The 12,155-nt window shown below is 48.5% G+C and overlaps 1 protein-coding gene across 5 annotated transcripts in view; it reads right to left on the bottom strand.

Annotated features, from left to right (window-relative positions):
• Positions 1–812: 812 nt before the first annotated feature.
• Positions 813–12,155, bottom strand: part of fam117bb (family with sequence similarity 117 member Bb) — a 29,052-nt gene continuing 17,709 nt past the window's right edge. For all 5 annotated transcript variants that reach the window (XM_020041388.3, XM_013131476.4, XM_020041387.3 and 2 more), the window contains 4 exons: positions 9,268–9,381; positions 4,576–4,993; positions 3,903–4,050; positions 813–3,580 (listed from right to left, as the gene is read on the bottom strand). In XM_020041388.3, coding sequence (XP_019896947.2) covers positions 3,325–3,580; positions 3,903–4,050; positions 4,576–4,993; positions 9,268–9,381 — 936 coding nt within the window. In that variant the 3' untranslated portion in view covers positions 813–3,324. The remainder of the gene's footprint in view (positions 3,581–3,902; positions 4,051–4,575; positions 4,994–9,267; positions 9,382–12,155) is intronic.

Raw genomic sequence — 12,155 nt, forward strand, 5'->3', positions numbered from 1 at the left:
TCAGTTTTATCTATGTTTACTAACCAATACAAAAATACAGTGGGTGGTCCACTCAGTTCTAACTAGTGTTTTTAGACAGAAGTTTTCCTACGGGTTGTGTATTCTCCCTTCAGGAGTGTGCTCCTAATCTCAGCTCGTTACCTGTATAAAAGACACCTGGGAGACAGAAATCTTTCTGACTGAGAGGGGATCAAATACTTATTTCACTCATTAAAATGCAAATACATTTATAACATTTTTGACATGTGTTTTTCTGCCTCTCACTGTTCAAATAAACCTACCATTAAAATTATAGACTGATCATTTCTTTTTCAGTGGGCAAACGTACAAAACTAGCAGGGGATAAAATATATATTTTCACTCACTGTATCCTCAACATCCCTTGGGTATAATTTACTGTCATTTTTTTTGTATGTGTGTTCTGTGTAACTTTACTTAGCGGATAAAGGCAATTCTGAGTACAGTGGGTGTAAATGCACTTTGTGAATGATGGCAATTCTGATTCTGGTGCAGTGTTTTTCCAGAGCAAGGTGTTTAGGTGGCCAGGTGAGGTCACTTGGGCAACAACAGCATATTTTCCTGTGAACTGTAGTGGTTTTCTTCCCGGTCCACTCCTCTGCAGTTCTCCTAATGGCCTGGCTATCGTTATTCCACACAGAATGTCCGTTTCCCTCACCCAGTATTTGGTCTTTCAACAATTAAAATCAGTCTTTTTGTAATTGTTCAACAAACCTGCAAAGTCACCAGCATTATAACACTCATTGATGGACAGGACAACAAATAAAGGATTGTCTCTGATTTCTTTCCTCATCAACATTTAAACAAACTTTATTATTTTCTCTGTGCATGAAGACAGACAGGTTAAGTAAACTGTTGACTGAAAACAGGCACTTTACGTTTCCCCCTTATTTCTCACAAGGCTTTGGAAGGTTTGCCAGGAAGTTTCTAAAACTCTTTCAACGTTCTGGAACAACCCCATAAGACCTCCCCTTCATCTGGGTGTAACCCACGGAGGACAACTGAGACCTTCATCAACCTGTGAGCATCATGATCGTCACCAGGTCTCTTGGTCTGGCTGAAGACTGACGAAACAGTTATATCATTGTTTATTGTAAGCAGTACTTAAAAATATATCTGTGATATAAGCCTCCCCTTAACAAAATACAGAGACAAAAAACAAGGCAAGGCGCTTTTTAAAGAAAAAGTTCTGAATTTTTTACTCATTTCACCAGAATCAAAAGCAGGAGTCACGTTGGGAGAAGTAGTCTGGGACAGGATTGTCCAGCAAAAATACCCCCAACATATTTAAGTGAAAAAGTTCAATCACAATGACATATGACCAACATACCCCCACACACCCCCCTGGGCCATTATATCTACTGAACCAATGATAAAAAATCTGCTGTCAATGAAGGACAGTTTGTCACAGGCCAACAGTAAACAATGAAAAAGTCCAGCTTAACATTTTATACAAGTCCTATTTAGGAATGTAGCTAGACCCTACAGAGTATATTTTTAGACGTATCTGGGAAAAGGTTTGCCTTTTATAAACACAAACTGAAACTTGACAATTAGTTATTTCCTATTTTCCGGTCCCTGACAAAACTGCCTGCAGACTATAGCTTATAGAGAATACATGTGATTTACAACATGACAGTGATATAACTAAATCCCAGAAATTCCAGAAAACTCATTTTCAGTCAGCAAACATTGAAACTAACATTTCAAGTTAATTTGTTTCAGAAATGTGTCAGGGCCTGTATCATGGCCTCACTACTGGTCAGAAGAATTTGTGGATAAATATTTTTCTCCATGCAGGTAGAAGAAATGTACAGTCTGGGATTGGTGGTTTTATAACTAGTGTTAATGCAATGACTGGCATTCTATGGGAAATGCTTGGGAACAATAAAACATGCTAGCTGTTCCTGCAAACATCCAGTCATTATGCTAACACTGCTTGGACCTGACTAGCAAAACTGCCTGTAGCTTATTTCATATTGTACACAGAGACCATAAAATTGTATCTACAAGTTATGCGCTAAAGGGCTTTGTTGCCAAAATGGAATAGCCCCTTAATGAAAAGCCAAATTAATTGGACTAAAAGTGAATAATGTTTAGGCTTCAGCTATTCCTTATCTCTGTATTCAGTTTCCTTCAAACCACTTGCTTTGTGGTGGCCATTTTGTCTGATTCCTAAAACAAAGGAAGGACAGGAGTTGGCCCGCTCCTGCCCCAGAGACATAGGGTCAGAGGTCACAGGGTTGTATTTGATAAATCTTACACCGTCCACAAAAATATCTGGGAAGAGAAGGGTCTTTGGTTCCCTATATAACCTGTTATTGGTCTTTGGTACCCTATATAACCTGTTATTGGTATCTAGCTCTACAGCAAAGCTACTTAGCAAATCCTTTTAACCCCAGATGAACATTTCTGAAGACATTTCTTCTGCTTTAGGATTGCAAAAAGTCAGTTTGACCAGCAAAATGGATGCTGGTGGTTTGGTTGTAATGGGCTTCTGGTGTTGTTGACTGATGGGGTCTGGTGATACTGTCTGATGATGGCCTGGTTCTGGTCCGCGGGTGGGGGATTACTATGGCCTGGTTCAGGTCCGTGGGTGGGGGAGTACTATGGCCTGGTTCTGGTCCGCGGGTGGGGGAGTACTATGGCCTGGTTCTGGTCCGCGGGTGGGGGATTACTATGGCCTGGTTCTGGTCCGCGGGTGGGGGATTACTATGGCCTGGTTCTGGTCCGTGGGTGGGGGATTACTATGGCCTGGTTCTGGTCCGCGGGTGGGGGATTACTATGGCCTGGTTCTGGTCCGTGGGTGGGGGAGTACTATGGCCTTGTTCTGGTCCGTGGGTGGGGGATTACTATGGCCTGGTTCTGGTCTGCGGGTGGGGGAGTACTATGGCCTGGTTCTGGTCCGCGGGTGGGGGAGTACTATGGCCTGGTTCTGGTCCGCGGGTGGGGGATTACTATGGCCTGGTTCTGGTCCGCGGGTGGGGGATTACTATGGCCTGGTTCTGGTCCGCGGGTGGGGGAGTACTATGGCCTGGTTCAGGTCCGTGGGTGGGGGATTACTATGGCCTGGTTCAGGTCCGTGGGTGGGGGATTACTATGGCCTGGTTCTGGTCCGTGGGTGGGGGATTACTATGGCCTGGTTCTGGTCCGTGGGTGGGGGATTACTATGGCCTGGTTCTGGTCCGTGGGTGGGGGATTACTATGGCCTGGTTCTGGTCTGTGGGTGGGGGATTACTATGGCCTGGTTCTGGTCCGTGGGTGGGGGATTACTATGGCCTGGTTCTGGTCCGCGGGTGGGGTTTCCTAGCTGTTTGAATCCTCCAGGTGTTGAGAGAAGGTGGACGGGCTGGTCCCTATGGAGACTTTCTGCTCCTCAGGCTCCAGTGTCAGGTTGGGCCCGGCCCCAGGACTCTTCAAGCTGACCTCCTGGGTAGGTGTAGGGAGGAGGGGCTTGAGGATGCTGACGAGGCAGAAGGCAGAACCACTGTTGGGTATGAAGTTGACTTTGTTCCTGTCTGGACCTCTAAGGAACTGAGGGACCAGCTGAGGAGGCTTGGACCTTAGGAGAACATCAGGGGAGGAGAACATCAGGAAAGGGGAGACAGAGAATGAAACAGATACAAGAGAAAGATGACAGAAGAGATTTAACAATGATTGAGAGTAGACAAGGAATACGGAACTGCCTACAAATAATAGCTGGTTGTGACTCCGCTACAGGGTCAGGTCAGTGACAGAACTACTATCACATCACAAGGGGTGACACACCACAGAACAGATGCTACGGACGCCCAACCAAAACATACAGATCAAGGGAGGACAAGGGGAGGAGGACATCAGAAAGGAGAACACTAAATAGGGATATCAGGAGGAGGAGTACTGACTGTGTCTCTTCAGTGAAGACCTTGACTCTCTCACAGCCCTCAGGAGGCTCTCGTTTGAACATGTAGCTGTTATTGGGTTTGGGTGAGGAGGCGTATTTTGGGAGCGGCGAGGAGGCGTATTTGGGAAGCGGGGAGCTGGAGCCGAGGTCTGGGAAAAGAACAACTAATTAAATATTGTCAGGAATCACACACTGTTGACCCCAGTAAGACTGACTGGGCGGGCATAGCATTGGTTCATCGATTAGTTGGTTGTTTTGGTGGTGACAGTGTGTGGCTCCTACTTTTCTATTGGTTGATTAATATGTTAATTGATAGATTGGTTGCTTGTGTGTGGCTCCAACCTTTCTATTGGTTGATTAAAATGTTAATTGAGAGATTGGTTGTGTGTGACCCCTACGTTTCTATTGGTTGATTAATAAGTTAGTTGATTGGTTGTGTGGGTGTGACCACTACCTTTCTATTGGTTGATTAATAAGTTAGTTGATTGGTTGTGTGGGTGTGACCCCTACCTTTCTATTGGTTGATTAATAATTTAATTGATTGGTTGTGTGTGACCCCTACCTTTCTATTGGTTGATTAATAAGTTAGTTGATTGGTTGTGTGGGTGTGACCCCTACCTTTCTATTGGTTGATTAATAAGTTAATTGATTGGTTGTGTGGGTGTGACTCCTACCTTTCTCTCCACAGTCTGTCAGCAACTCCTCGTTACAGTGCCAGTCTCCCCCAACATCCCCCCCTCTCCCCCCCAGGGAGTCCATCTCAGTCGGCACAGTCAAGAAGGTGGGGGAGACGGACTCGGAACTACTGCTGCTGCGGTTACTAACCCCTCCACTGGGGGTCTGTGTGTTGATGCTGCGTGAGGCAGAGCTACTGCAGTGCTGTGATAGGTTTGGGGGAGAGGAGGGACGTTGAGGGTGTGGCGGAGGGGCACGTCGCCCATCGGGCACATCGTGGGGGGGTAGCTCGTCCTTCTCTCCCACGTCTCGAACAATGATCCTCTCGATCTCCTGATTCAACCCTTCCACACTGTTCCGGAAGCGCGACACAGAGGATTTGGAGATGGGGATCAGGACGGTCCTGGGTACTGGAGCCTGGGGACATGGAGGATGTGAGGCCTTCTGTTGGTCTGTTGTCTAGGCTACAGCATCAGTAGTCGCAGAGGCTTTAACACTCACCATGAAACTGAGCAACAACAGACACACAAACTCTTAAATGTGTTGTTCTCTTGAACCCTTTTTTTATATTAATATTTCACAGACACCGGTCATGATGTCCAACAGAAACACAGAATATGCTGAACAGCCGATTCACAACAGTATCACTAGTGTCATTAGAGTGAATAATATAAAATAGTGTTTTTTTATGGCACTGGGCATTCTGTGTCGGTAGTAGCCCCATCTTATGGTCTCTACTGTCCTTTTGTCCATTAGCAGTCAGTACTATTTCTCTGTTTCAAGACCAGGGAGTAAAGTCAGCAATTTACAGCAAATTACTGTTCACAAAGCTACACAAACATACACAAAAAGCTACACCAACATTGACATGACAGGGCCATAACTTTCACATGACTCCAAGCTGCAGGAGTCCACAGATGATGTGGGGGTGGTGGGAAGAAAGAACACAAACAGAACTGATGGAAGTTATCTTGCTGCTAGCTGATTGGTGGCCTGACTGCTCACTGTTGGCTGAGCTCTCCCACTGTGGTGGATAGAGCAGCACAGACAGGACAGACACTTAAGATGTGCAGAAGTGACTAACCTCCTCCACCCTGGCTCACCTCACTGACAGAGCAAGACTGGTGTGTGCAGAATAAAGAAAGCGTGAGAGAGAGGGGGGAAAGAGAGAGAGCGTGAGAGTAGGGGAAAGAGAGAGAGAGGGAGAGAGAGTAGGGGAAAGAGAGAGAGAGGGAGAGTAGGGGAAAGAGAGAGAGCGGGAAAGAGAGTAGGGGAAAGAGAGAGAGAGGGAAAGAGAGAGAGAGGGAAAGAGAGAGAGAGGGAGAGAGGGAAGGCGAGAGAGTGTGAGATTCCCCAGAAAGCCAGCCAGTCAGCCATCAAGCCACGTTGTTGCAGTTGTGCCCAAATACACGGCTCAAATCACACATTAACATTGTGTTCATCAAGACCCAGACATCAAAATCTTTACTGGACATTGTGTAATTAGTTGAGAACAAAATCACGTAACAACGGTCAGACTTCATCCCGGTACCTAACAGCAGACGATACCGTTGGCTAGAACGTGAAGGTCTGTGGGACCCGCCAAGGATACGCCTCCCCAGACCATCTCTGACCCACGCCAAACCGGTCATGCTGGACGATGTTGCAAGCAGCTTAACGTTCACCATGGCATCTCCAGACTTTTTCATATCTGTCACACATGCTCAGTGTGAACCTGCTCTCATCTCTGAAGAGAACGGGGCTCCAATGGCAGACCTGACAGTTCTGGTGTTCTCTAGTGAATGCCAATCGAGCTGCACGGTGCTGGGCTGTGAGCACAGGTCCCACTAGAGGACGTCTGGCCCTCATGCCACCCTCACAGATTCTGTTTCTGAGAGTTTGGAACATGCACACCACTAGACAGCTGGAGGTCATTTTGTAGGGCTCTGGCAGTGCTCCTCCTGTTCCTCCTCGCACAAAGGAGCAGATACCGATCCTGCTGCTGGGTTCTCACCCTCCCACGTTTCTTAAGTAACTCCCTATTTCTTCTTAAATTAAAAACACGTTTAGTTACTTCAGGTGATCCAGTGGTCCAAGCTCATGTCTGTGGTGCTGGTTCTTATTACATGTCAGTGGTCCAAGCTCATGTCTGTGGTGCTGGTTCTTATTACATGTCAGTGGTCCAAGCTCATGTCTGTCCAAGCTCATGTCAAACTTAAGTTAATACTTTTCATTTAGAGGACGGATACTTTAGAAAAGACTGACACCCAAAAGAAGTTGACTATACAGACTTTTGTCAAATTAACTGCAGAATATTGGACTCTGCTAATAAGCTGATTTCAAGATGCTTCCATACTTTTGGTCCTTTGAAAAAGAGGGTGCTACATATTAAAGAGCTGTAATTCCTAAAACAAGGGAGGCCTGTGTGGGGATACTGGGAGGCCTGTGTGGGGATACTGGGAGGCCTGTGTGGGGATACTGGGAGGCCTGTGTGGGGATACTGGGAGGCCTGTGTGGGGATACTGGGAGGCCTGTGTGGGGATACTGGGAGGCCTGTGTGGGGATACTGGGAGGCCTGTGTGGGGATACTGGGAGGCCTGTGTGGGGATACTGGGAGGCCTGTGTGGGGATACTGGGAGGCCTGTGTGGGGATACTGGGAGGCCTGTGTGGGGATACTGGGAGGCCTGTGTGGGGATACTGGGAGATCTGTGTGGGGATACTGGGAGGCCTGTGTGGGGATACTGGGAGGCCTGTGTGGGGATACTGGGAGGCCTGTGTGGGGATACTGGGAGGCCTGTGTGGGGATACTGGGAGGCCTGTGTGGGGATACTGGGAGGCCTGTGTGGGGATACTGGGAGGCCTGTGTGGGGATACTGGGAGGCCTGTGTGGGGATACTGGGAGGCCTGTGTGGGGATACTGGGAGGCCTGTGTGGGGATACTGGGAGGCCTGTGTGGGGATACTGGGAGGCCTGTGTGGGGATACTGGGAGGCCTGTGTGGGGATACTGGGAGGCCTGTGTGGGGATACTGGGAGGCCTGTGTGGGGATACTGGGAGGCTGTTATTCAGTAGCACAAGGCTGAGGCCGGGACATCAACAGATGGTCCTTCAGTGTGGCTCACGCACGTACGTACGCAGGCTGACCTGGCAGGCAGGCAGAGTGTGACTGGTCATTGTTCTCCTGGCAGCGTACAGTAGTGACAGAGGGAGGACATGCTGCACTAATTGAGACAAACAATACAGGAGGAAAAAAGAGGGGGAGACCCTGTGTGTCTGTGTGTGTGTGAGAGAGGCCCAGAGTTTGTGTGTGTGTGTGTGTGTGTGTGTGACAGAGTGCGTGTGTGTCCACCCTCAGTAATTTATTCACTAATTCACCCCTCATGAAGAGAAGCCTTTCAGGCTTTATAGCTGCACCTGGCTGTGATTAAGCCCCATCTCTCTCGCACGCACGCACGCACACACACACACACACCTCTCTCCAGTCTCTCTGCCTGTTGGTATGCATCTGGGGACATGAAGCCTGTATGACGGCCATGAATCCCGTGAAAGCCCAAGGCTTGATCAGTGAATACCAAATGTCTAAATCAAATGGTAACATGTTCATCAGCAGCAATTGAGATCTTAACTGTAGCATAAAGTGATGTAGATACACTGAAGACCATCTCTAATGTTGTCACGTTGCAGAGCCCACAGTGAATAAGACAAAACTGCCCCATATTCATGGAACGCCTTGTAGCCTTAACAGTTCAGATGTCTGACAAAACCATTCATCCATCTTTTATTGTTGTAATTTCCATGTATAAATAAAGGTTCAATAAAAATAAAGATATATATTTATATATAGAAATGCTGCCGGCTACAGGACACCAGAGAACAGTCTTACGTTGACACCCTGCCGGCTACAGGACACCAGAGAACAGTCTACAGTGTTGACACCCTGCCGGCTACAGGACACCAGAGAACAGTCTTACGTTGACACCCTGCCGGCTACAGGACACCAGAGAACAGTCTTACGTTGACACCCTGCCGGCTACAGGACACCAGAGAACAGTCTACAGTGTTGACACCCTGCCGGCTACAGGACACCAGAGAACAGTCTTACGTTGACACCCTGCCGGCTACAGGACACCAGAGAACAGTCTTACGTTGACACCCTGCCGGCTACAGGACACCAGAGAACAGTCTTACGTTGACACCCTGCCGGCTACAGGAAACCAGAGAACAGTCTTACGTTGACACCCTGCCGGCTACAGGACACCAGAGAACAGGCTACAGTGTTGACACCCTGCCGGCTACAGGACACCAGAGAACAGGCTACAGTGTTGACACCCTGCCGGCTACAGGACACCAGAGAACAGTCTACAGTGTTGACACCTTGCTTATTTATTTCTTGATTATTATATTAATATAATCAGGCTTACTAGTTAAGGGTTAAAAAAAAACATCAACATCCTGGGGATTGAGGAGAGGTTTGGGAAACTCAGGCCTAGAATAGAGAGAAGGGCAGGTTGTAATTCCAAGTGGTGTTTAACAGGTTGGCAGAACCTCTGACATCGCCAACAACAACAGAGGCATTCTGGGGTTGTTGTGGTAACAGCTAACACAACATTCACTTCCTCGTCCTGCTAGGGCAGGATCAGGTGTTTGCTGGGATTGGTGGACTGCAGTGTGGTGGCTCGTCTGTGAGTGGTTGGATAGGTGTGATCTCTCACCTGTGATTGGTGGATGGTTACGTGGTTTCCATTAAAGGGTGATTTACGCTCCTTGTCTCTGTGGTGACGGCTGCTGTGCTTACTGCGCTGGAGCTGCTGCCTCAGCTTGGCAATCTAGATACAGAGCACAGTCAGGAGGATATTCTGGCATTCAAGATCACATTAATGAAATGTTTGATTAAAAACATTCTGAACATTTCAGGCCACAGAAATGTGACCGCTGGCAATAAACTAGACAGTGACAGTGCATTTTAAAACAACAAACACTGAACATAAATAGTCCATCTTAGTGTTAAGTAGCTATATGATGGACCTCCGCAGCCTCATGTTTCACTGGGTTATAAAAGTTGAGGTAACACTCATGTGAAATCAATTCATCCTCAAACACCACAAAGAAATGCAAAGAACTCACAAACAGCAAAAAACCTAATCATGAACTGGGTCCTTCAAATCCTCATTGGCTGATATCTGTGGTATAGAACACCAAATGCCACAGTTATGCAACCCTTTCCAGCAGGCTAAAAGCGTGGAGGTGGTGCCTTTGGAGACTGGGGGACCCAAGATAGAACCAAGTTCTGTTATCCTCAACTCTTTAATGTGATTGTTCCTCGCCGTAAGTGGGGACAAAACATGTCCTCTACCAGGTAGTTTACCGCTGTTCTGCTGGCTTTGCCATCTTTGTTACGGTCCCTGATAGTGTTACATGCTAGATTTATAAATAATGCACTAGGTGGGGTGGTATATTCCAAATACACCACGGTTAGAGCTGTTCTTATGCATTGCCGGGACACAGCTCTAAGCTGGGTATAATGGTTACCAACACAATAAGACCAGTAAACACTGATGAGAAAAAAAGCCTTTATTTAGAGCGACCTACAGCAGTAAGCGCCTGGATTTGTATCTGTTCCACAGGGCTTGGTTCTAGGCCCCCTCATTACCAGTGTCCCGCAGGGCTTGGTTCTAGGCCCTCTCATTACCAGTGTCACGCAGGGCTTGGTTCTAGGCCCTCTCATTACCAGTGTCACGCAGGGCTTGGTTCTAGGCCCTCTCATTACCGTTGACCCACAGGACTTGGTTCTAGGCCCTCTCATTACCAGGACCATTACCACAGGACTGCCGCATACTGGATGTTTTTCCCTTTTCACACCATTCTTTGTAAACCCTAGAAATGGTTGTGCGTGAAAATACTCAGAGCGGCCCGTCTGGCACCAACAACCATGCCACGCTCAAAATTGCTTAAATCACCTTTCTTTCCCATTCTGACATTCAGTTTGGAGTTCAGGAGATTGTCTTGACCAGGACCACACCCCTAAATGCATTGAAGCAACTGCCATGTGATTGGTTGATTAGATAATTGCATTAATGAGAAATTGAACAGGTGTTCCTAATAATCCTTTAGGTGAGTGTATATTTGTATATAAATTTACATAAAAACAAAATAATTACATGACAAAAACAACTGAAGTTCAATATATAACATAATATAGCAGTACTTCAAATAAATAAAATATTACAATAATTCAGCTCAAGCAGACGTTCTTGTGAAACCTCCAGCTCATTTAAAATGATCCTAAACTAAAACAATCCCAGTTAAAATGAAAGGCCACAGTATTAGACAGCATGTATGAGTATGTCATTCTATGGCCGTCTGACCTTCAGCCTAGTGGATGTACAGTAATGATGCTCCCAGTCAGTGTCAGGGGGTGAGAGCCCCTGAATCAGTGGATGGATGGTACAGGCCCCTGGGGGTGAGTGACCAGCCCCCTGAATCAGTGGATGGATGGTACAGGGCTCTGGGGGTGAGTGACCAGCCCCCTGAATCAGTGGATGGATGGTACAGGCCCCTGGGGGTGAGTGACCAGCCCCCTGAATCAGTGGATGGATGGTACAGGCCCCTGGGGGTGAGTGACCAGCCCCCTGAATCAGTGGATGGATGGTACAGGCCCCTGGGGGTGAGTGACCAGCCCCCTGAATCAGTGGATAGATGGTACAGGGCTCTGGGGGTGAGTGACCAGCCCCCTGAATCAGTGGATGGATGGTACAGGCCCCTGGGGGTGAGTGACCAGCCCCCTGAATCAGTGGATGGATGGTACAGGCCCCTGGGGGTGAGTGACCAGCCCCCTGAATCAGTGGATGGATGGTGCAGGGCTCTGGGGGTGAGTGACCAGCCCCCTGAATCAGTGGATGGATGGTACAGGCCCCTGGGGGTGAGCGACCAGCCCCCTGAATCAGTGGATAGATAATACAGGCCCCTGGGGGTGAGCGACCAGCCCCCTGAATCAGTGGATGGATGGTACAGGCCCCTGGGGGTGAGTGACCAGCCCCCTGAATCAGTGGATGGATGGTACAGGGCTCTGGGGGTGAGTGACCAGCCCCCTGAATCAGTGGATGGATGGTGCAGGGCTCTGGGGGTGAGTGACCAGCCCCCTGAATCAGTGGATGGATGGTGCAGGGCTCTGGGGGTGAGTGACCAGCCCCCTGAATCAGTGGATGGATGGTGCAGGGCTCTGGGGGTGAGTGACCAGCCCCCTGAATCAGTGGATGGATGGTGCAGGGCTCTGGGGGTGAGTGACCAGCCCCCTGAATCAGTGGATGGATGGTACAGGCCCCTGGGGGTGAGTGACCAGCCCCCTGAATCAGTGGATGGATGGTGCAGGGCTCTGGGGGTGAGTGACCAGCCCCCTGAATCAGTGGATGGATGGTACAGGCCCCTGGGGGTGAGCGACCAGCCCCCTGAATCAGTGGATGGATGGTACAGGCCCCTGGGGGTGAGCGACCAGCCCCCTGAATCAGTGGATAGATAATACAGGCCCCTGGGGGTGAGCGACCAGCCCCCTGAATCAGTGGATGGATGGTACAGGCCCCTGGGGGTGAGTGACCAGCCCCCT

This window comes from Esox lucius, chromosome 20 (genome assembly GCF_011004845.1).
Source record: "Esox lucius isolate fEsoLuc1 chromosome 20, fEsoLuc1.pri, whole genome shotgun sequence".
Classification (NCBI taxonomy): Eukaryota; Metazoa; Chordata; class Actinopteri; order Esociformes; family Esocidae; genus Esox; species Esox lucius.